Source organism: Sphaerodactylus townsendi, linkage group LG06 (assembly GCF_021028975.2).
Source record: "Sphaerodactylus townsendi isolate TG3544 linkage group LG06, MPM_Stown_v2.3, whole genome shotgun sequence".
In the NCBI taxonomy this organism is placed as follows: Eukaryota; Metazoa; Chordata; class Lepidosauria; order Squamata; family Sphaerodactylidae; genus Sphaerodactylus; species Sphaerodactylus townsendi.
In genome coordinates, this window is record NC_059430.1 from 39,646,012 (window position 1) to 39,671,497 (window position 25,486).

General features: G+C 43.8%; 1 protein-coding gene and 1 long non-coding RNA gene across 2 annotated transcripts in view; one reads left to right on the plus strand and one right to left on the minus strand.

The window, feature by feature from the left end:
- Nucleotides 1–18,025, plus strand: part of MGAT3 (beta-1,4-mannosyl-glycoprotein 4-beta-N-acetylglucosaminyltransferase) — a 53,718-nt gene extending 35,693 nt beyond the window's left edge. Inside the window, exon 2 of the mRNA XM_048502174.1 lies at nt 10,130–18,025. Within this exon, the coding sequence (XP_048358131.1) occupies nt 10,131–11,636 (1,506 nt within the window). The 5' untranslated portion in view covers nt 10,130 and the 3' untranslated portion in view covers nt 11,637–18,025. The remainder of the gene's footprint in view (nt 1–10,129) is intronic.
- Nucleotides 1–25,486, minus strand: part of LOC125435793 — a 48,958-nt gene that overhangs the window by 1,544 nt on the left and 21,928 nt on the right. The gene's annotated exons all lie outside the window — the stretch shown is intronic.

Here is a 25,486-nt window from a genome sequence, read left to right on the forward strand (position 1 = left end):
TGTGACAAAATACTTGTTGTCCCACTACTACTCATGCACACAGCACTAAAAGCAGCCCAGGGAATTGATCAGGGAATTGATCAGGGAATTGGAATGGAAGCAAAGAGTTGAAGCCAACTGAATCCTTGAATGCCCAGTATCATGTGGTTGTAAGTGTTCGAATTACATTAAAAAATAGTTCGCCGGGAACAAACTATCAGTTGCAATAGAGGAAGTAAAATACACCTTCTTCACTTCCTTCACAGCTCTCTTGTAGGATTTCATAAATGTCTGATACCAGTGTCTTGTCCCTTTGTCAAGAGCCCACCGCCACACTCGCGCTAGCCGTCTCAACTCCTGCTTCATCCTTCGCAGCTCCTCAGTGTACCATGAACCTGGTCTGCTGTAGGCGTGGAGAGGGTGCCTTGGAGCAACAGTATCGATGACTTCAGAGAGCCTGCTATCCCAGCTCTCTCCCAGCTCATCAAGAGTGCCGCCAGTGGGTGGGGTCTCCCGTAGAGCATCCTGGAACCGCTCTGGGTCCATTAATCTCCGTGGGCGGGCTAAAATATACCTGTCGCCTAGATAGGGGGTGCAGTAGCATCAATCCAAGCCTTGAGGATGTAGTGGTCAGGACCACAGCACTCTATCAATTGAGGATAAGCCCACATACACACCTGCTGCAAAGATCAGGTCCAGAGTGTGACCCTGCTGATGCATGGGACTCCCAGTGTTGACAAGGGAGAGGCCTAGTGTTGCCATGGTTGACACTAGATCAGCGGCTACCGAAGAAGAGGTCAAATCAACATGGACGTTTAGCAGCAGAGTTCTCCCGGATTTATCTTACTGAATGTAATTTACAACCTTTAAGTTGAATAATACAAAAGAGTAGGATGTAAAATTCGGCTGTCTGAATTATGAACCAGCAAACCAGACCAAACACCTGTAAAAATGTTTATCTTTTATAGAAAAGACATTTTTTTAATTGAACAGGACAGACAAAAAATATATATAGGCATGAAAAAACAAATCAGGCTTCATCTTTTTTCTTACTACTTTTAGGGGTGGTATCATTTCTAAAGCACATTTGGTGTGAGCACATTTGGTTAGGCATCGTTGTTTAGGAAATATACGAAGCATCAATGTGAAATTTCATTTTTGATCAACAGCTTCTTTTCAGCTTTGGAGTAATGATTAAAGTGCTGGTTTCAATTTTTGCCTAGGATTTATATCTGTCTGCCCTTTTTCTGGGTGTATGTCTAAAGTCCTGGTGCATGGGTGTGAGCCTCCTAAATTGTGTAAGTTTCCTGACATTTTCAAACGATTAGCAAATGGGAGCACAGACAGGATATTACAAAATACGAGATGCAGTTCACAATGTTACAGAAGTATAAGCTTCAACCCAACTGCAGTCTACAAGAAAATGGAAAGGGGAAGTAGTGGCTGCTGCTCCAGCCACGTCTTCCTACCTGCAGCAGAACCTTTCTCAGATAAGTCATGTGGAAAGTAGCCTCTGATCTGTGTGGTAAGCACTGTAGTTCCCTGTCTGTTTCTGGTAAGTGAAAAGGGGATACTTCACCTGTTGTCCATAGACCAGAAGGCTGGGCACCTTGGTGGCAGACTCTTCTTCTGCCAGAAACAGGATCCTTCTGAGAGTCAAAATTATTGAGTAGTAGGGTCCAGTGCATTTGTTGAAATTGATGGTAATGGGTCCCTGGATCAACTTAGTTGAGATAGTTTTATATGTGTGAGAGTCAGCTGATGTAATTCATCTGAAGGGATTCTGTGAACCTTTGTGCTGAAAAATGGGCAAGGGCATGGAAGCACCCTGGTATGCAGGAGGCTAGGCGTGACAAACAGTAACTTGGGCAGAGGTATATCTAGTTGAGATAAGAAGGCTTTAGAGGGTTGACAACAAGTACAGGAATACCTAATATTGAGTCTTCATAGCATCCCATAGATCTCCTTGGTCATCTTAGCATTAGCCTTAAAAGTAGCATTTGACTCCCCTTCCGTGGAAGATGGAACTGAACTGCAGAGAGCAGTACTGCCACTTACTGTGACTATATATAATGTGTAAAACTTGCTGGAATTTCTGGAATCATAAGGTTAGGCTTGACTAAACAAACTGCAGAAGACATATAATATCCGCCACTCACACCTTCAAAGCAGGAATGGAGGGGAGGAGAGAGACAGTTTGGATTGGGGCCTCAGCCGTTGGTATTAGGTTTATTCTTCCTTTGTACCATTTTCTGGATAGAAATCAACATACTCAGATAGCGAGCTGTTGGTCTCCCCAGGAAAAAGACTGGCATTCTGTGTACCTACTCACACTCTGAGCCACTTACAGTGCCATCCTGTGCAGAGTTACTCCAGCCTAAGCCCATTGGTGTAATTCTGCACAGGATCGCATTGATTAGCTTCCCTGCTCAAAGTAAACAGTTACTGTTCAGTTGGTGGTTGTGGGTTTTCTGGGCTGTGTGGCCATAGTCTGGTAGTTTTTGTTCCTAATGTTTCGGCTGCATCTATGGGTGGCATCTTCAGAGGCACATCAGGGTAAGATGTGTCTCTCTCCATGGTACTGTTCAGTTGTCAGTTAAGTTTTGAGAACCGGTTCATCTTTGCAAATCTGATAAATCTATTTGTAGATACCTGGTATCTAGATGTCTTGAGTAAAAATGTCAAGAGAAATTGGGGCTGCAATTGTCTACTTCTCTGTCTACTCATCGCTGCTGTGAATGTGGAGGCCTTCACAACAGCAGGTGAACAACCACACCATTGGTTGAACTGTTTGAGCCTGGACAACAGTGTGTGTGTGGGTAGGGTAGCTGTCACCCTTTCTCCTCTTATACTGTGGTCCTGCCCTCGATTGAGCTCCTGCAGCACAGGGGAAATACGGTAATCTTCCATCTGCTGCCATCTGACTAAAACAGTGGTTCTCAACCTTCCTAATGCCGCAACCCTTTAATACAGTTCCTCATGTTGTGGTGACCCCCAACCCTAACATTTACCCATTTTACAGATGGAGAACACGGATGTAGAGAGTCCTAGGCGACTCCTGTGAAAGGGTCGTTCGACCCCCAAAGGGGTTTCGACCCCCAGGTTGAGAACACTGGGCTAAAAGGATGTGAGACAGGTTAGGAAATCCCCACCCAACTTGTTAAAAATCACAATGTCTACTTTGGCAGTAATTCAGTAATCTTTTCCTGGTATCCATGATCCTGCAGATCTTTTGACAGTGCAAACTCACCAGGGCTTGCTATAATGAACCAGCCGAAACAAGTCCTGTGGGTCTTTCACAGATTGAATTGCTGTGGCATAAGATTTCATAATTTTAATTAAGAGATTTCTCAGTCTTTGTATCTCTTGCATAGGTAGGTTTATGGGGGTGGGATGTTATGGTCAGTATACAGTATAACTATGCACAACTCCCATGTCTGCAAAATCAGTACAGGGACCATTCACACTGCCTGGGACTGGGAATCTCCAGGCAAGTTCTCCATTGTTACACCAATTGAGAGCCTGAACTGGTCATATTCAGCTAATGTATAAACCTTACGTAGGACTAAAGGTTCATTCTGTTTGTTCCTGTGTTCTGCAAGATTTCAAAAACATAACAACAAAGCAATTTACAATATTCTTTATTATAAAAACAAGCCCATAAACACTTCTGGACAGTTTATTTTAAAACATATATCAGCATAGCAATATAGATTTTCCTTTCTGAATGTGTTTTTAATATTTTGTTCTATAATACCACATAAGCACTTTATTCATAGTTTTTAAACATCTGACTTTTTGCTTAGTTCCCAATTTTTAATGTTTGAGTTATTTCTCTCATTTTGAAAGGTCCTAATAAAAGTTCAAGATTTGCCATTTGATTAAAATGACCTTGGCTACAATCCTGTACACTGTCAAACTGACTTAAATGGAATTTAAATGAGTTTTATTCAGTTTGAACATGTACAGGATTGTATTCTTGGATAATTTGTTTCCATACATTGTTATAATCATCTGCCTTTCAAAATAACCATTACTGTTCAAGTTGGTAATGACCTCTCCTTTTGTTTTGAAAGCAAGTATTTTTTATTTAGCTATAGTGCTAGATTAAAATCATGTTTTGCAAAATTTCAGGTGACATTTGGTAAGATTAAAAACTGTCATTTATTTAGGTACTTTTATTATTTATAACCCAGCTTGAGTCACAGAATGGTGGTCAGGAAATATGATAAATGACCACAAAAATTAAAGACAGCTATTTCTAACGTTATAGTCTGCCCTTTCTCATTGGGACTCAGGGTAGGTCACAAAACGCAAAAAAATAGGAGAGCTATCCTATCCACTACTGCACTGAGAAAAATTTGAAGTGTTCCTCCTGCCCAGGGACCCTTCTTCAAACTTCCAGTCTTCTAATGGAAAAACAACCCCATGTTGGAGGAAGTCTCCTTGGAGGAAGGTTGGATCCACACCTGTGGAGAACATCCAGTGACCAATCAAATAAGACTAGATTACAAAAATCACCTGCTTCCCCCCCCCTCCCCACAAACACCACAGGCCTCAATCTAGTTCCCCTGGAGTTTGTTGTAGCCTTTAAAAAAACTTCAGGAGATTCCAGTTCTAGATGTCTGGAACACCTCTGCTTTAGTCCTCAAAGGTTTTAGGCTGTCTGAAAAATACGGTGTCTGAAAAGCATTGTGAGGGCACAGATGGGAGTCAGGGAAAGGGATATCAAAGTAAGAACAGGCTCTCTAAAAGTCTTTCTCAGAATACCGTTGTTGAGCTTGCCATGGAGCATTAACAAATACTGGTTTTTCAGAGGTGCTAGATAATTTCATTTTAAATGTGTATTTTCTCCTAGGCTACCACCTGTTCTCCCTTTAGTTTAAGGGCCCATTCCAACATAAAAGTTGTTCTTCCATGGAAATGTTCTAGAATGGCTTATACGAAGTTATGTGCTTATCCCAGAGGAATATTCCAAAACACTCCAATGAAGGTTACCTGCCTTAGAACTGGCTCAAAATTGTACAGAGCATAGGCACATTAGAATAATGCAAACTGCTTGCAGATGGTGATAGCATGAACAGATGCCGTGAACTATAACCATTGCAGGGATGTGGAAGGTCATGTTTTAGAACATCATGTAGCTCCAGGTAGAACAACCAATTTGGCAGCCACAGCAGAACACAAGGTACTTCGGAATAGTTCTGTGCGTTGTCTGAGTATGTGAGATGCTTTCTGAAGATATAGCAAGAATCTAGATCTGCTTTTCATAAAGCTCCAGTATTCAAAATACTGGCCAAGAGCTATTCAAACACACAAAATGAACGGCCCCTTTTCCTTTTGTCTCTTATCTTTGTTTTTTCCTTTGCTACTGGATATTTATAACCATAATCATCATGCTATCCGAGCCTCTCCCAAGTTAATGAATGTATGACAGTGAACACTTCTCTTCCTGCAGCTGTAATGGAAAAGGTAGGATTTTTTGTGGGTGCATTTGGAGATTATCTATTCTGCGGAAAGCTAAATTGATTCAAGTGTTTCATGTGTAGTCTTTGCTGAGGTGTATCTGAATACTGTTTATATGGGCACCCATTATTATATATGGAGAACCCAGTTTCTGTATCAGAAACTCCCTCTGCTGTGATACAGATTTAGCACCTGGATGAGATCACAGCACAGTCCCAAGAACTTCTGGGGTCTTCTTCTGTGGAAAATGTGCTGCAGTTTAGGTCTGAGTCCTGTGGAAAGTCTTCTTTTCTGCATGACTAACATTTCTGCTTTTGGTGAGTCTCTGTGTCCTCCTTAATTTTAATCTTCCTCTTAACTCTCATCATTTCTGAAGAAGAGATGTGATCTCCACCAGTTGCAACAAGAATGTTACATAAATTATCTGAAGGCAAGCCTTGGATTGCATCCACACAGCAAGAATTATCTGTTTTGCATTCATTGCTGTTGTGAATTCAGAGGTATTTGCAGTGGCAACAGAGCTCCCACACGAGAATTCTCTGCACACTTTCCTCCATTACCTGCCAGTTTTCTTGCCTCCCTGCTCCTATTGCCAGGGGTTTTTGAGAGCTGTTTTAAAAATGGGCAAGTGTTATAATATTATAGGACTTAGCAGTTACTAATGCTAAAAAGCCCTTTATTGACATGACAGAGAAAATGATGACTTCATGGGCTGATGGAAGGAAAATGGTGCCTGCATGTGAAAACATGAAATTTCCCATGTAGATTATAATGCACTTGGACTGTGCTCTTTCTAAAAGGGTTAGACAAAAGCAAGTTTGGGAAAGAATGACAGGAGCACTGTTAGGCAATGACTCATTTCCGTGGATGATCTAAAAAACAGTGCTTGAGTTTGGTTGCAAAATTGGGGGAAAGCCTCCATGAGCAAGCAGCCTCAGTCAGGTTCCTGTTTTGAAGGCAAAAGGCAGAGTAAACAGAAGAACAGCATGTCAGCCATAAATTGCAGATTGACTTGCTGATCAGATCAACAGTGTGTGTTTATCCAAACAGTGGATGGATGGTCTGGTCTTTCTTCCTCATCTCTTTTTATAACATTTGCCCATCTTGATGCAAAGGTGACTTGCAATCTCCCAGAGAGCCGATGCCCTTGCATCCTTGACTTGATCGATGCCCTTGCATCCTTGACTGGCATTCAAGCGCTTTAGGACTGTGAACAAATGTATGCAGTTGTTTGCCCCCGGGTGAATGGAGCTTGAGCTGCCGGGATGGACTTGGTAGATGTCTTTGGGATGAATTGTCTGGACAGTAGCCCTTCCCACTTCACTTCTTGGCAGTGGTTCTTGGATAAGAAGGCTAGTGATGAATTAAGTGGGGAGGCAAACAAAGAGAGTGTTTCTCTCTTCTGCTTGGGTCTCTGATTCTTGAACCAATTAGTTTGAGCACTGTACCATGATGGTTCCAGAAAACATGAGAGGGAGGGGCTGGCAGGCAAGCTTAATCTTTAAACGGCTTTTGTTCATGCTCTGGGCCTGGAGAGCAAAAAGTGTAAAGCAAAATAACTTTTTTTAAAAAAAATCCAGCCTTACAGTCATGGCCTATATATGAATTAACTGCAGAGAGCCACTGGCAACAGTCTCTGAGAAATCTTGGCAAGAAAGACAAAGCCACCGAAGCACAGGGGTGATCTTCAAAAAGAAGGTACAGGGAATATGCCGGTCTGGCAGCTGAATTCTGTGCTGCTGGGAAAGCTGATTTGGATAATGGAGCAGACTGTGCTCATCAAATTTGCAGGTGGCAGCAGAGACTTACCACAAATGCAGCAGAGAAAAAGTTGAGCAATTCAAAATATCAGACCAGTCAAAGCAGAATGTTTTTGACAAAGTATTGGAATGAAAAAAACTCGTGGATAAATGAACCAAGAGTCGAACTGCCTAGTATCTAGCATCACTTTGTGTATTACAAGAGACCTGCAGCTGCTATCATTCTGTATCTTGCTTCCTTTCTTCAAAGTGTGGCAAGACACATTATTATCATGCAGTGTGTTTTCTCTGCCACTGACAGCCAGCGTTCAGAAGAAGGGATGAGGAAATACCTTTGGCATCCCTTGCATATCACCGAGGATGCATGACATCTCTTGTGTGTTGTAATGTGTGGTTCTTTTCTGACAAAGCCTAGGGCAGTCATTCCAAAACTAAGTGTCTGGGTATCCTAGTGTGCCGCAGGAGGAGCTTTTGATTATGACTTGAAAAAATTTACGCTATCATATTGGCTGCATCCACAATTCCTGGCTGGAATAGGGGGAGACCCTTGTAGCCTTGATTTCATTGTGGCCAAGCACTGAGATGAAAATCAGCAAAATATGACCCATTCATGCCTTGCCATGTTTATTAACTTCTCTTCCTTTGAGAAGCTCAAGGATGGGTAATGCCTGCGAGAAGGTTCTGGTCACCACGTCTCAAAAAGGATATTGAAGAGATAGAAAAAGTGCAGAGAAGGGCAACGAGGATGATTGAAGAACTGGAGCACCTTCCTTATGAGGAGAGGCTGCAGCGTTTGGGACTCTTTAGTATGGGGAGGAGACGTCTGAGGGAGGATATGATTGAAGTCTATAAAATTATGCACGGGGTGGAAAATGTTGACAGAGACATTTTTCTCTCTTTCTCACAATACGAGAACCAGGGGGCATACATTGAAAATGCTGGGGGGAAGAATTAGGACTAATAAAAGGAAACACTTCTTCACGCAACGTGTGATTGGTGTTTGGAATATGCTGCCACAGGAGGTGGTGATGTCCACTAACCTGGATAGCTTTAGAAGGGGCTTGGACAGATTTATGGAGGAGAAGTCGATCTATGGCTACCAATCTTGATCCTCCTAGATCTGAGATTGCAAATGCCTTAACAGACCAGGTGCTCAGGAGCAGCAGCAGCAGAAGGCCATTGCTTTCACATCCTGCATGTGAGCTCCCAAAGGCACCTGGTGGGCCACTGCGACTAGCAGAATGCTGGACTAGATGGACTCTGGTCTGATCCAGCAGGCTAGTTCTTATGTTCTTATGAGAATCTTTGGCTACTTCCACTCTAAAGGTTTTATCTGCACATGATGCTGGAAGCAACATGAACAAGCTCTTGTGGATTTTAAGATTCATTTTTAGGCATGCAGGGGTCCAATTCCAATCAGGATTAAGGTACAAGGAGGGTTTGGCTCAAATAGCAGTTGCCTGGGGCTATTTTTATGTTGGAAAACTAGTGTGGTAGAGGGTGAGCCTTAAATGCTCCTGTCTCTTTTGTTGCGATCCCAAATAAAATTGGGCCTTCACAAACTGAAATTTTAAAATCGTGGGAGTTCATTTCCTGCATTGTGTGTAGTAGAGCGCTAAAACAATTTTGCACTGCTTGGACTTTCCCCTTCTGAAAGTAGAATTGAAACTGGGGTTCCATATAGCACTTAAGCACTGTATCCCCCATTATATTCCTACAGTATCCATCCCTTTGGAAAAGATCTTGCTTCTCCCTGGTGTTGCTTCTCCCTGCAAAATTCTCCATGTGTTCCATTGTTTTGCTTCCTGTCTCTCAATATTTCAATTCCTTTTTCCTCCTGGGGAGAACTGATAAATACTGCTTTTCATTTTGTAGACCTGTTTAATTTAAATTGTTATTGTAATCCTGTAATAGAACTACAATGGCCATTTTAAAAAATGAAACGAGAATGCCTTTGATTGCAAAGTGAAAAACAGTGCTTAAGCCTCCTCATCAGCAAGAACAGTTGATACAGAAGTGTCCCAGCAGAACAGAAAGCCAGAAACCAAATTTAAGGGCACTGATGTCTCGAGAAACCTGGAAAGCACTTCAACTGCCCACACAGAAAGCTCAACACTTCAAAATCACTTTTTTTAAAAAAAAAATGTCACCAATCAGGTCTGGGAAAAGATGGGAGGACAGCAGGGAAAATACTGGGATGCTGTGATGTTGTCAGCGATGTCTGGATTCTGTAGTAACACTGAATGACTGTTGGTAATTCCAGATTAAACAGCTAGTGCGGAAGCAATCTTTCATGACTAATTGTACAGCTTGAGGTAGGGAAGAGAGAAATCCCAAGCAGGTCTATTCAGACTCTTTTCTGGGTCTATTCAGTGGGACTTACTCCCAGGAGAGAATTCTTAGGATTGCATTGTAAACCTTACATAAAACCTAGAACTGCTCCTGGCTCTGGTTGTACTAGAAACTTTGCCAGGAACTTCTAAGTATTACACTGAGAATTAAGTAACTCCCATCTACCCATCAATCGTCCCCTGTCAGTTTCCCCACACATTTATGTTACCTCAGCAACAGTGGCTTTGGGGGACACCCATTTGCTGAGAGCTTGTGTAGTTTTTTTCTTTAGGGTTAGTATGTGTCACTCATGGTATGTGTACAACATGTTTTCCAGTCAGAATCCTTGCAATAGGGAAAGCTGTAGCCATATGAAGAAAGGACTTGTCTCTAGTGTTTTCTCCAGATTCTGAGTTGGGGTGGGATTAGGGTGTCACTGGGCTTGGGAGGGAGGCAGAGATAAGGGATGGTGAAATTAGACTGGATTGTAATTTAACTCGATTTTACCATCCCTGCACACTCTTTTTGCAAATCCTTGTAGGCTAGTAAAACATTAACATGACTGTTTCTTCTCTTGTTTTCTTCCACCCCAGGATGAAGATGAGACGCCACAAGCTCTTTCTGACTCTGTGCATGGCTGGTCTCTGCCTCATCTCCTTCCTTCATTTCCTGAAGGCCCTCTCCTATGTCACGTTCCCCAGGGAGCTGGCGTCGCTGAGTCCTAACCTGGTCTCTAACTTTTTCTGGAACAATGCGCCCATCACACCTCAAGTCAGCCCAGAGCCAGGGGGTCCAGAGTTCTTCCGCACACCACTCTATTCCCACTCACCTTTACTTCAGCCACTTTCCCCAAGCAGAGCTAGTGAGGAGTTGCACAGGGCGGACTTTGTGCTGCCCGAAGACAGTTCGGAATACTTTGTACATACCAAAGCTGGAGGGGTGTGCTTCAAGCCAGGGACGAAGGTGCTGGAAAAGCCATTAGCAGGCCGACCAGATGAAAAACTAGAGGGAGCCGCTTCAGAGCACATAGGCCGGAAAACTCTGAGCACGAATGGGACTAAGCGGCGGAAGTGGGTGGAGTGTGTGTGCCTGCCTGGTTGGCACGGGCCTAGCTGTGGGGTGCCCACTGTGGTCCAGTATTCAAATCTCCCCACTAAAGACCGTCTGACACCACGGGAGGTACCCAGGAGAGTTATTAATGCTATCAATGTGAACCATGAATTTGATCTCTTGGATGTGCGTTTCCATGAACTGGGGGATGTGGTGGATGCCTTTGTTGTCTGTGAGTCAAATTTCACAGCCTACGGTGAGCCCCGCCCACTCAAGTTCCGTGAGATGCTCCTCAATGGGTCCTTTGATTACATCCGCCACAAGGTGCTCTATGTCTTCCTGGATCACTTCCCTCCTGGTGGCCGGCAGGATGGTTGGATCGCTGACGACTATTTGCGCACATTTCTGACTCGGGATGGCGTCTCCCGCCTCCGCAACTTGCGACCGGATGATGTTTTCATCATCGATGATGCAGATGAGATCCCAGCCCGTGATGGCGTGCTCTTTCTCAAACTGTACGACGGTTGGACAGAGCCCTTTGCTTTCCATATGCGCAAATCTCTGTACGGCTTCTTCTGGAAGCAGCCTGGCACCCTGGAGGTAGTTTCTGGTTGCACTATTGGAATGCTTCAAACTGTTTATGCTACAGATGGGATCCGTCTTCGCCGGAGGGAGTATTATACCATGCCTGGATTTCGGCAATACGAAAACAGCACAGGCCACATCCTGGTGCAGTGGTCCCTGGGCAGTCCTCTCCACTTTGCTGGCTGGCACTGCTCTTGGTGCTTCACACCTGAGGGGATCTACTTCAAACTGGTGTCAGCCCAGAATGGAGACTTTCCCCGCTGGGGAGACTACGAGGACAAGCGGGACCTAAATTATATCCGGGAGCTAATCCGGACTGGTGGGTGGTTTGATGGTACCATTCAGGAGTACCCTCCTGCAGACCCCAAGGAACAAATGTATGCCCCAAAATACCTACTGAAGAAGTATCAGCGGTTTCGTTACTTATTGGAGAACCCCTACCAGAAGGCAAAGGGGGCTGGGTGATGGGAGTGGGGCTTGCATGGGGAAACTGGAACTTCGTGGATAAAGGGAGAGAAATGAGGCATAACTCTGGTCTTTTCCTTTGTTCCTTCCTCTCCTCTCCAGCTGGGGAAGTTTACATTCTCTTCAGCCTCCGTCTGCCCCATTGCAGAAATGAGACTGGGGGGGGGGGGATTCCTAATGTCATTAATGGGGACCAGGAGAAGTAGGAATTGGCCCCAGGATCTGGAAGGAGATTCTGGCAAAGCCCTTTCACCTTTTCTGTAGGATGGGACGAAGATCTTATGCAGGTAGCAGATGGAGAGAGCTACTCTGTGCTTGAGGTATGGGCACACGTAGGGGCCCAACAGCTGGAAGCATGGTGAGGTGAACATGAATATAATCTTTACAGTCTTTTTGAGTTTTGATTGGGATGGTGTCAAACTCCTCTTTAAAACCTGGTCTTCTAAGTCATATGAAACTTAGGATATCCTTCCACTCCATGTCTGACATGCTGTCATTACATCAGCCCATAGAGACTGCAGACAAGGGAAAGGGAGCTGAAGGCAAACAAGGCCTGGACTCTTCTTTTGGAGCCTCTGCCAGGAGCTGGCCAAAGAGCACCCTGACTCTGAATGGTCTTATTGCAGATGGCAAGAACCTTAATTAGGAAGAAGGTGTGTGTGTGTGCAAGAGAGTGGGAGAGCATGTAGAGGACAACAGGAGTTGCTGTGCTGTTTTAAGATATGTATATTTTGCCGTGTGTCATGTTCGAGAGTGTGCGCGCATGAGCATATTGTGAGAGCACGGTTGCACCAAAGAACGCTGCTTTTCATCTGCTGATCGTGGACAATTCAGGGAAAACCTTCTACAAACTGGCAGGTTATGAAGGTTGTCTGGCTTATTCAGTAAACTGGTGTGTTGCTGCTCAACCTAGAGTGTTGCATGGAGAGTTTTGAGCCAGATTTGCGAAGGGAATAATACCCTTCAAGGGTAGATCCTCCTTCTTCTTTAACAACAAAATGTGATATTTGCATTTTCAACTAAAATTGTGTGTGTGTGTGAGAGAGAGAGAGAATGAGCATGTGCATTGTGTTTGCTTCCAGGGAAAGGAGAGATTAAGATACTAAATACACCCAACGATAATGCCCATCCCATTAGAACAGAAGTATAAAAGTACTTGGCTCGGTGATGCTTCCTTTTTGAGAAAAATGCTGTTGTGTTGGTATCCAAGAGCTTGTGATGGGCCTATGGGAAAGGAGTCCATCTGATGAAGCAGATGCAAGAGCCCAACAGCTAGAACTAGATGCCAATCATTTAAGTATCCCATTATTGCTGGCATCCACCTACCTTCCGTGGAGTGGCCAAGTGCCTTTCCAAATTGCTTTATGGTGTTGGTAACTCTAAACCAGGCTGAAGCATTTGGAAACACCATGTTATGTTTGCTGCTAGGGAAATAAATGGAACATTGAGCCCCCTGTGCTTAATACAAGGAATGGGAAATGTATGCCCAGTAATAGGAAGAGCCCCTAATTGTGAAAAAGAAGTTCTTTACTTGTGGGAGACTGACTGATTTAAGTGTGTGGTTGTTTTCCCAACTCTGCTTCCCCTGTTTTCACTTACTGTCCTACTCTTATGTCCAGGTCCCCTCGTCCCTTGAGAGAGTGCTGGGAACGTGCCATGGCTTTCCTTTTGGCAAACCAGCTGTCTGTCCTGTCTCCATAAAACTTGCAGCCAGTTCACCATCTCCCATAATCTCATGGTGAAACCTCTGTGCATTGACTCTGTTTTTGGTACAGCGACTGATTTTGAAATATCCTGTGATGGTGGTGGCTCATCTTCCTGGGATTCAGGTTTAAGTCAGTCTTTCGTCAGATATGTCATGATTGTCTCCTTGTACCAACCAAGTCATCATGTGTTGGCTATGCCACGACCATTGACTGTGTGTGGTTTAATTTTTACACCTTTTAAAAATAAAGTGAGTTCCTTTCTGTCATGCTGTTATGGAGGACACAGCCAAAAGCAGTCTAGAGCTCACTTGGAATCTCCTTCAACTTTTGTTGGAAAGATGGATGACTAACATTGCAGTCCTAAAGGGAGTTACTCTGGACTAAGCCCATTCATTTGAGTGAAATTAAACTAGAGTAACTCTGCATAGGGTGATGCTTTAAGTCTTGTGCCAGTGGACCACAATGAGGCAGTCCAAATCAGTGCTGTTCCTCTGAAGAACCTTTTCTTCCAAGTGCCTCCTCAGCTGTTCTGTCTAAGTGTTGAACTGACCCTCTCCTAGGAGATTGTTGCCTTGTTATTTGAGATGAGAACTTGAGTTCCAGAGGAGGCGTTTGAAGCTGCTTTGCTAAAGCAAATGCAGAGGGAAAGCAAGGAGCTGCTGGGGTGAGGAGGAAACCCCAATCACCCACAGTATATCTGCACCAGTACATCATTGCGGATCGTGTTATCATAATGCTGTAGCAATCTTTTGCAAACAGGTTGGCTCATCTGCACAGGAAAATCCATTTGTAAATTATCACTATAATGCAGTGATGGTGTGGGAACCAACTGTGTCTGGATGCAGCCCAAGGGGGGTTGTACAGAGAAGGAGAGGGGCAGACTCAAGAGTATAGCTGTCACCTAATCTGCCATTCATAACACAAAACGCTCCTTGTCCTTCCCAACTGTGTGCATGTGAGTGAGTGTGATGCTCTTAAACTATTGTAACAGGGAGAACTTGTACGTGTGCTTCACCACAGGCTGTGGTTGGGAGAGCTCCATGTGCCTGCTTGAGAAACCACACCTGAGGACACTAATACCACGCTGGCTTAAATGTTCTGCCACTTTGTTGCTCCAGCCTAACCCACTATTTGTTCTCTTTCCTCTACTTGCTTTACAGGGCACGCTTTGTGTATGTATTCAGGATTTCATAACTACTGTCATTGAATCCTTAATGCTCCCATCACTGCAGCCTCTAGCCTCTATTTTGCGCCAGGCACGCAGCTCCTCCTTTATCTGTTCTGCAACTATCGTTGCTTTTTCCGCTTTTAGTCTTCTCCCCTCCGCCACTGTTGTGTGTGAGGAACAGATCCCATTGTAATTGGATAAGTTAGTGCTGAATTCCTTTGGGACTCTGAAAAGACCTTTTGTTCTGAACTCCTTCCTTGACTGCACCAAAGAGAAACTTGAAACTGACCTTGGGGTGGGAAGGAGAATTTGCAGTAAAAAGCTTTGCTTTTTTTAAAGGGAAAAAAAACCCATTTAGCCTTGAATGGCTTTATTAATAGGGTTGCCAGCTCCGGGTTAGAAAATACTTTCAGATTTTAGGGAGGAGCCTGAGGAAGGCGGGCTTTGAGAAGGGGAGGGACTTCAATAGGATATAATACTTCAGTGTCCCTCTTCCAAAGCCGCCATTTTCTACAGCTGAACTGATCCCTGTGGCCTAGAGTTCAGCTTTAACTGTGGGAGATCTCCCGTTACCACCTGGAGGTTGGTAATCCTACTATTAAGCTTCCGGTCAAGAAGGATGGTCTATTTAATTATTTATTATGTAGTTAGTACTTGGTCCCTCCAAGGCTACATTAAGGAACTTTGCACTAATCCCTCTTGGCTTCTACGTTAATGAGGGTGGGGCCTAAAGGAGAGAATGCCTGTGGAAAATGCCATGGCAAGCCAGATTTTTTAAGGGAACTCATGTGACTCCCATTTGTAGAGCGCAGAGGTCTGACCTAAACATGCATTGCAAATAACAGGCCTCGAAGAGCTGCTGGGAAATGAGCAGACCACGTCTTTCATGAGTGGGAAAAGCAGAAGAGGACAGCAGCTGACATGGCTCAGGAAACCTTTAGAAGGCTAAAAGCCAGGCCTAACTGAGCAGGTCTTAAGCAAAGGCTTTATGCACAGTTGGAGAGGCTGATGTGGACAAATCAGGGAGTCTTCCCCCCCTCCCCTTGTAGTGAGTTGATTGTACCTAGTCGTGGTTACCATTTTATCTTTGTTTGCCATTAAGTCACATCTGACTTAAGATGACCCTTGGTGGGGTTTTCACGGCAATGGACATTTTGAGATGATTTTCTGTTGCCTACCTCCATGTCGCAACCGTGGTGTTCCTTGGAGGTTGTCCATTCAAATACTCACCAGAGCCAACCCTGCTTAACTTCTGAGATCTGATGAGATCAAGCTGTCCAGGTCAGGGTGGGTACTATAGAGTACCTGATATCTTTGTGGTACATCGCTCCAGACTCAGCCAATTGGGGGTCTGTGGTGATATGCAAAAGAGCCCAGTTTGGGGAGGGGTGTTAGTGGCTGCACACCAACTAACTTAGGAGCCTGCTGCTGTGGACACGAAGTGCCTGCTTGGTGCTCCTATGCATTTTTGTCGGCCTTTTTAAAAATTAAAAGCCAGTAGAGTGAATGTGCATAACGCTGTTCAGTGCTGAAGTGATGATGTCCTCAATGTAATAGTGGAGATATAACAACAAAGCAGGGAAGGGAGGTTTATTATTAAAACCACTCCACTTTAATGAGGAAAAAGAGTAGGCTGACTTTTAAAAAGTATTACCAGGGGTTTCTCCAACTGTACAGAAAGGCTCAGAAAAATACCAAACAACCTTTTAAAGAATATCAATATGCTCGGCAGTGCATGAAGATTGGCATAGAACTCTTATTTACCAGCGGGAGACATTCAAATCCCCTTCCCCCCAAGACTAGCTTGAATTGTTTCTTTCTGCCAGACCCTGTGAATACCTAGAGGGGACTTGGGAATAGAGGGGGGGTTTGCCTGAAAACAACAGCCCTGTTAGTTTCCTCCCCCCCCCTCCTTTGCATTGGTGTTGCAGCCAACGTGGGCATATATGCACAGAAGCTGCCTACTAAATGCCTCTGCTCGTGGCCAGTGGCTAGAATGTTTCCCATGTGTTGAATGGACCAGGATGTCTGTGCTCTTCTGTACTGCCACATTCCCTTTCTTAACATACCTAGTTCATGCAAACATCAGTTGAAGTTGCAATACACCAAAAGGGAAGGGGCAGCATATTGAATCGAATAAAAATCAATAAACTAAAGCTATTTCTGGACTGCAGACAAAAGGGGAAGGCTTCTCCATATTAAGAAAAAATCTCAACACATGGAAAATTAGAAGAGGGATGTCAGTGCAGCCTTCTCCTTGATACACTAGTTTTAGGTAGATGGGAGTGGTTTATCCCCATGCAATCCCCCATCTAACTTGATAGTTTTACAGTCTTGCCTGATTGTTTGTGTGAATCAGGTGCTGAACAACAGCATGTTTAACCTACCTTTTCATAGATGGAGTGATTTATGTAGCTTCTGGTCCTAGCACCAAAAGTCTTCTGGGGGTCATTCACATGTACTTATTCTCTCTCATGTTCTCTGGGACTTTGGGAGTTCTCATAATTTATTGAGTTACCCAAGGCTAAGCTTATATTGCACAGAGAGTTGGATAAGTTGTCCTAGTTCTGTTTCTTTTTGTGAAGGGAAAAATGTTTCTTTCCTGGGGTACCTCCATGGTCTGTCTTCCCGATACGTGCATTAAGAATGGGTGGTTCACTAGCCAAACAGGAAAACTGGAAGATTCACAACTTGTTTTCCTTTTGCAGGAATGCAAGGACATTCGGAGTCATTTAACTTGAAATGTTGTTGGTTTGATCACAGCTTGGGATCTAAACTAGCACTTGTTTTCTCTGGCTCTGTCATTCCAGACCAATTGCATTGCTTAATTTCTCTTGCTCTCTCTTCTCCTACTGGTGGAGATCAGAAAGACAAGAGCAATCCCATCATGGACTAGATTGCAAGGGACCAGTTGCCATGACTTTATAGACCTTAAGCTGTGTGTGAGAAAATGGGATTCTCCTTATGTATATGAACTCCAAAACTTTTCTAGAAAGATTAAAAAGGGGAAAATATGGAAATGGTGAATTTTGGTGTGTGGGAACAATTGAAGGGCCTTAATTACATTATGAAGAAACAGTGGTAGTTATGCATTGCTGTGTCACTGGAAAACACCAGGGCTGGTAAATCAGCCTTAAAAGGGAAATGAAGAAAAATAAGCAACAAAGGTACACACTATTTTCCAATGTAATTCTGAAGGAAACAATCAAGCCGTACGTATTCTGCAGGGCACTGTCCTGGAAATGGGGCCAATTACTCAAGGAAATGATATGGGATCTTACACTAGCAAACTCAATAACTTTTGTGCCCTCTGTTAACTAAGGAATATTTGGAACTTAACAAATAGGTAGAACTAAGCCCTGTAAAGTCTAATTTATAAATACCGATATTAATAACCTTTTTGTAAGGATAAATCAAAGTGTACATTCTGAAATCATTTTCTCTGTAAATGGTTGGATTTCATTTCACCCTTAAAGGGATGTTTAAAGGAAGAAATAAAACAAATTATAAAACCATGAAGGGAAATCCGCTAGTGTGGCTGCTTTTATTTCCACTGGAAAATGGGAAGACCTCCATGAAAAAGAAAGTGAAGGGGAGAACTTGCTTCCAGCTTGTAGATGATGGTTTGTACCCATTTATTTACTTAATTTATATTCTGCTTTTCTCCTCAGTGGGGTTGTAAAGTGGCTTACATCGTTCTCTCCCCCATGATATCCTCATACAAACAGTTAGAAAATACCTCAGAGTCATCTAGTTCAACAACCTGTACAATGTAGGAAATTCACAACTACCACTCCCCTCCCCCACCTCCAGTGACTCCTGCTACATGCCCAGAAGTTGGAAAACAAAAATACCAACCCTCCAGTATCTTTGGCCAATCTGGCCTGGAGGGAAATTCTCCCTGACCCCAAAGTGCCGACTGGCATTACCCTAGGCATGTAAGAAAGAACCACAAGAGCCAATCATTAACGCAACCCTTCCTGCCTCCCCTCTCATGAGCTGCCTAAGTTCATAGAATCAGCATTGCTGACAGATGGCCATATAGTCTCTGCTTAAAAACCTCAATTGAAGGGAGAGACCACTACCTCCCAAGAAAGCCTGTTACACTGGGGAACTGCTCTGTCAGGAAGTTCTTCTTAATGTTTAGCCAAATATTATTTTGACTTAAGTCTGTTCTTCTGGGACAACAGTAAACAACTGCGCTATGCTCTTCTAGTACTTGAAGAGGGTTATACTTCAAGTACTTGAAATGGAAGATCTCAGTTGTCTCCTCTCCAGGTTAAATAGTCCAAGTTCCTTCAACCTTTTCTTATAGGCCTTGGGCTCCACACCCCAGCAACCTGTGATACTCTCCTCTGGACATGTTATAGTTTGTCTATATCCTTCTTAAATTGTGGTGCCCAAAACTGAACACATTTATTCCAGGTGAAGTCTAACAGAACAGAATGAAGTGATACCACCACTTTGTGTGATCTGGACACTACATCTATTGATACAACTCAAAATTGCATTTGCCTTTTTATCTATGGCATCATCCTGCTGACTCATGTTCAGTGTATGGTCTACTGAGATCCCTCAATACTGCTTTTAAGACTAATCTCCCCCATCCTAAAATTGTGTATTTGATTTTTCCTACCTAATGCATAACTTTTCATTTATCTCCATTGAAATTCATTTTATTTGGTTTAGCCCAATTTTGCAGCCTGTCAAGATCATCTTGCATCCCGACTCTTGTCTTTCACCGCATTTGCTACCCCTCCCAACTTAGTATCATCTGCAAATTTAATGAGCGTTCCCTCTATTCATCCATTGAAATAATTTATAAAGATGTTGAATAACACAGGTCCCAGGATAGATCCCTGAAGCACTCTACTTGTCACTTCTCTCCAAGAGGATGAGAAACCATTAATTAGTACTTTTTGAGTGCAATCTGTCAACCAGTTAAGTGTAATAGGATCAAAACCACATTTTACAAACTTGTCAACAAGAATATTATGTGATATCTTATCCAAAACCTTACTGACATCCAGATGAACTATGTCTACAGCCTTCCCTTAATCCAGAATAGGTAGGCTAAGAGTGTGTGACTGGACCAAGGTCACTTAGCAGGCTTCCATGACAATGTGGGCATTCTAACCAGGGTCTCCCAGATCTTAGACCAACACAGTTCTGATCACCACATCTAAACATGAGCATTGCAGAGCTTGAGAAGGGGGCAGAGAAGCCCTATGAGAAGCAGTTAAAGCACTTAGGGCTGTTTAGCTTAGGAAAAAGGCGGGTGAAGGGGAACACGATAGAGATCTATAAAACTATGCATGGTGGGGAGAGGGTGGATGGGGAACTTTTCTCCCTCATGATACCAGAATATGAGGACATCTGCTGAAGCTGAAGGGTGAGAGACTCAAAACAGAAAAAAGGAAGTATTTCTTCACACGACACATAGTTAAATTGTGGCACTCCCAACCGCAGGATGTGGTGATGGCTGCCAACTTGGAAGGCATTAAGAGGAGAGTAAACATGTTGTTGGAGGACAGAGCTATCCATGGCCTCAAGTCAAAATGGCTACTAGTAATGAGGTGTACCTATTCTCTCCAGTATCAAAGGATCATGCCAGTTATATTAGGTGCTGTGGAACACAGGCAGGATAATGCTGCTGCAGTTGTCTATTTTGTGGGCTTCCAAGAGGAACCTGCTTGGCTACTGTATGACGAGACTGCTGGATTTGATGGGCCTTCGTCTGGTCCAGTATGGCTTTTCTTATGTTCTTACTTTACAGGCTCTCAAGAGAAGCAACTCTTTCAAAGGCACAGCTGGGATACTTACCTTCTCTTAGTGTGAGAAAAGAGTACCTGGCTGATCCAGGGGGCACATGCACAACTATTGGCATTGCTTCTGCTAGAGGAATGTAGAATGCATTACCACTGTTGAATACACATGAAATTGATTTATCAGACCCTTGGCCCAGAGGTATTTCAAATCACCTTTTCCTAGGAGATTCTGGGATTGAACCTGAGATTTTCTGTATGCTGTGTATATGCAACCTAGCAGATCCCTGACTACAAAAACTTCTAATGGAGACGTGGGGGGGGGGGGGGGATTAAAAATCAGTAAAATGATAACACCTTGTTGCTTGCTGAACCAATTGTGGATTTCCTGTAATAGGATAACAATATTCATGATTACAAACATTTAATATGAACACAACTTTACTACCATAATTAAAACTAAATCACAATGGCTATGAATATAGCACAACTCAAGATATACAGGATCTTTAGCGCCCTTCACAAAAGGCAGCCAGAATGATTTAAAAAAAACACACACCAACAGAGCCCAGTAATAAAACAAGAGGGGGGAGTCCAAAATATGAATTAGAAATGCAGGGCTGCTTCTTGCCCATTTGTTTTCTATGGGGTGTACCGCTCATGGAGACATGTGGTGTCACATGTCCCTGGGTGCCATGGGGTGTGTGTGCAAAATTGCCCCCCCCTCTGCTGAGCTGTGACCCCGACGGTCCAGCTGGCCGTGGCCCTGAGGGCCAAGTTCTTAGGGTTTTTTAAAAGGATCAATGATCATGTGGATAAAGGTGATCTGGTAAGTATTATATACGATTTCTAAAAGACTTTTCGCAAGTGCTATTAAGTTGCAGCTTATCGGTGGCCATTACCTTCCTAAAACATATAGAATAAAGTGTACATAGGCTTGCCAACCTCCAGGTGGTGGCTGGAGATCTCCCACTGTTACAACTGATCTTTAGGTTACAGAGATCTGTTCATCAGGAGAAAATGGCTGCTTTGGAAAGTGGGCTGTATGGCACTATACCCTGATGAGGTCCCACCCTCCCCCACCCTTGCCCTGCAAAGGCTCAGTGGCATACCACCCATGGGGACATGTGGGGTCACATGTCCCCAGGCGCAGGCAGAAAATCGCCCCCACATGGCCACATCCCTCTGCGTGCTGGGAGTGGCGGCATATAAAATGACAGGGTGGTGAGGTGTGACCAGCGGCCCAGCCGGGTGTCCCCACAGGAGGGTGGGGCTACCCGGAGGAAGGCATGGGCAAACGCTGTGTCAGAGGCTGGGGTTGGCACCTGTCTCAGACTCGCCTCCTGTCCCTGGCAGATAAGCACTCACCCGGGTCGAGAGGGGGCTGAGGAACAGTGAGCCACAGGTGGCAGCAGCCAATGGCCTCGCAGGAGAGCCCAGGCATGCACAGGCCAGTCCCTGGCCCCCTCTCAACCCGAGTGAGTGCTTGTTTGCTGGGGAAATGCCGAGGAGGTGCAAAGCGGCCCCTAGGAAGGCAGAGAAGCCAGTAACAATGCCGTGGCCGGAGCAGGTTCTACCAGGAGCAGCTGGGGAGGGGCGGGCCGGCTCTGAGGCAGGCTGGGCCTGCAGGAGTGAAAGGGGGTGGGGCAGGGATTGGAGGGGGGTGTCACAAAGGAGGAGAAAGGAGGAATAGGATATAAGGAGGGTGAAGGGAAGCACTTGGGGCGGGAAGGAACTCAGGTTTTGCCCCAGGGTCTATTTTCCCTAGATACACTTCTGCAAAGGCTCCACCCTTAAAATCTCCAGATAGTTCCTAACCTGCAGCCAACAACTCTACATGTACAGTTCTGATCACTATCTGAAAAATATACTGCAAAGCTAGACCAAAGTGATTGAAGAGTTAATGTACCTTCCCTGTGAGGAATTGGTAAAGGGTCAGGTTAGAGAAAAAATTACTAAGAAGGTTTATAAAATTGTGCATGTGGCGGGTAGAGGATAGGCAACATACAAATGAACATACTACTCCACTCAATGAGTGATTAACTTTAGTACCAGTGGATATTGTGATGGCCACAGGCATAGATGGCTTTACAAGGGCAATAAACAGATTCAAGGAGGAGAGGTCATTCACTGGCCACTAAAAAGAACTTCTTCTAGGGATTTACACTGCAAAAGAAAAACCAGCTGTGATTACTAGAATTTTACACCTGTCTCCATCCTGACAGTTTATTTTCGGAGAATGCATACAGTGCAGTTCTGACGGCAACAAAATTGGAGTCTCTGATTACAGTATGCATTTTAGGCTCCATCTTAAAGATCATGGAAGTCAGATTTATCAATCTGTTCTTAGCAGTTATGTATTACCAGCGTCTCCAAATGTTAGGCAGAATTAAAATCTCTGTTCAGCTATGTAGAGTTACAATCTTGACATAAATCATTCACTAGATCAAAGGTCTAGATTCTAAGTATTTTCAAGACGGGCTGGTTTACCTGGTTGATGTATAACAGCATTACTAAGACTATTACAGTAACTGCTTAGGGTGGGGGATGCATCAAAAGAAACACAAGATCTGTCCCTCAAATGACAAGCCTGTGTCACATTCCTCAGACTCACACAGCAACTTGTAGCACAACTTAGTTCATATCCTACATGGGCATATTTAAAATGCTTTCTCTTTCAGGAATGCTATTTAGTATGTTTCCCGTAACTGAACACTTTTGGCAAATCATGTCTGTGTCTGTGAAATACATCAAGAAAGGGGGCATCCTGAGGTGAAATAGTTACATTGCTGGTTCAGTTTCTGCCAAAAACTGACAAAGGAAATAAGAATGATACTGAGGCATGTGAATGCAGATGTGTGAAGGTGTGAACTCTCCACAAAAAGGCCTCGGTAATGGTGGTGGAAAGGCAAAAGGATGGGATTGTCGGAACAAGAAGTGAACGATGTTTCTTTCCCACTTGAGGCTAAAAAAAGATGTTTTGGGATCCCTGAACTGTGTTAAAAATGAGACAAATTGGTTATTTTTTATTTATTTTATTTATTATTCAATTTATATCCCGCCCTCCCCTGTAGGGCTCAGGGCAGCAAACAACAGTCCTGTAAACAACAAAACAACAATGATTATAAACAATCATGGTGAGTACATACTAATTTTTTAATGTCCTACTGTCCTCTCTGTTCAAATAGTTTGATTGTTTCAGGAACCCACCAAATCTATTTAGCTTGAAACAGCCATGGAACTAAATATATTTCTATAACACAGGGGTCCCCCACATGGAGCCTATTGGCACCACTGAGTCTTCCAATGCTGTTTTTGGAATCAAGTGTTTTTAGAACGTGGGTGGGGCCAGGTGGTGATTTGCCCAGCAGGATTTCTGACTGGCTATTCAGATTTTTTTTAAGTTGCTTCAGCAGAAATTGCTACCCAGCACAAGGATCTTTGCAGAGTTACTGGAGATAAGCTGTGTATGTGTGCAAGGAAACGTTTTTAAACAATATGTTAATTTTAAAAGGCACCCTGTTAATAAAGCTGCTGCCAGAAATATTGAAGATACAATATTAGAGTTATGCATAACCTCACTCTCTGATGTTTTGTGGTTGGCTCCATCTCCTGCAGCAGCCATTTTGTGGCTTCGCCCACTAGTGTGTGTAAGAATTCCAAAGGGGGTCCTGGGCTCAAAAAAGAAAGTTGGGGACTCCTAGTGCATAATTTTTAAACCTGTAATGAGAAATCCTGCAAGTGATGTAATGAACCAAAAAACAGGTATTGGAACAAACATCACCTCTATTATTATGTGAATCTTAGCAGCTGATTGCATCTAAACCTGAAAGTGATCTCTTTTTTTGCTGCAATCTACAAGCAGGCTGGATGCTTGGGGCTAATTATTGACAGAGAGGCATAGATTATTACCACTTCCTCACAGCAATCTGAGCTAAGACGTCTGGTGGGCAATGAGGTCTAGTTTTAGTTCCCTTTTCCAAATTCCTCTTTTTGTAAAACTTTTGATTATAAGGTGTACTCTCTGTGCTTCAAGTCTGTAGGGAAGTTCTTAAGTTAAAGAGGAAAAGCAGTTGATACCACGATTAAAACTGGCTGATAACAGTGGGCCGGCTTCCCAGATAAAGCTTTTGAAGTTGAGATCTTAATTGTTTGTAACTTTTGTGTGGTATAATTATTCCTTTATGAAGTAAGCTCAAAAGTTTACTCAATAGAAAGGTGGGAGGGAGTTCAGTTCTGGTTGGCACTTAAGAGAAATTATTAAAGGTTTCACTTCTATGCTGGTTCCTAACCTAAAATTGACAAATGAATGGCATGTTGCAAAGACTCACTGTTGGGCGAATGGTTGCACAGAACACACCTCCACCCAAGCCATGTGTGTCCTGCATCCCCATTCACTACTGTCCCATGCCTCTGTTTTCTCTTTTTGCCACCTTTTCCTGTCAGGACTCCCTTACCACAGTCTCCATGAGGAAAAACTGCAATTTTTCCAATATATCAAAGCCCAAACAATGTCATTGGAGCCAGCCCACGGCCCTTCCGCCGCTGCCTGAGCTGGCCTCTGGCCCTCCCCACCCCCCAAGCCAGCCTGTGGTCACTCTAACTTTACACGAGCTAACCCGTGGCCCAAACAACACCCCCAAGCCAGGGGGTGGGGTCATTTGATCCAGAAGACATTTGCCTGTCACTTTTCCTCTGCACATAAGAACATAAGAACAAGCCAGCTGGATCAGACCAGAGTCCATCTAGTCCAGCTCTCTGCTACTCGCAGTGGCCCACCAGGTGCCTTTGGGAGTTCACATGTAGGATGTGAAAGCAATGGCCTTCTGCTGCTGCTGCTCCTGAGCACCTGGTCTGTTAAGGCATTTGCAATCTCAGATCAAAAAGGATCAAGATTGGTAGCCATAAATTGACTTCTCCTCCATAAATCTGTCCAAGCCCCTTTTAAAGCTATCCAGGTTAGTGGCCATCACCACCTCCTGTGGCAGCATATTCCAAACACCAATCACACGTTGCATGAAGAAGTGTTTCCTTTTATTAGTTCTAATTCTTCCCCCCAGCATTTTCAATGAATGCCCCCTGGTTCTAGTATTGTGAGAAAGAGAGAAAAATTTCTCTCTGTCAACATTTTCTACCCCATGCATAATTTTATAGACTTCAATCATATCCCCCCTCAGACGTCTCCTCTCCAAACTAAAGAGTCCCAAACGC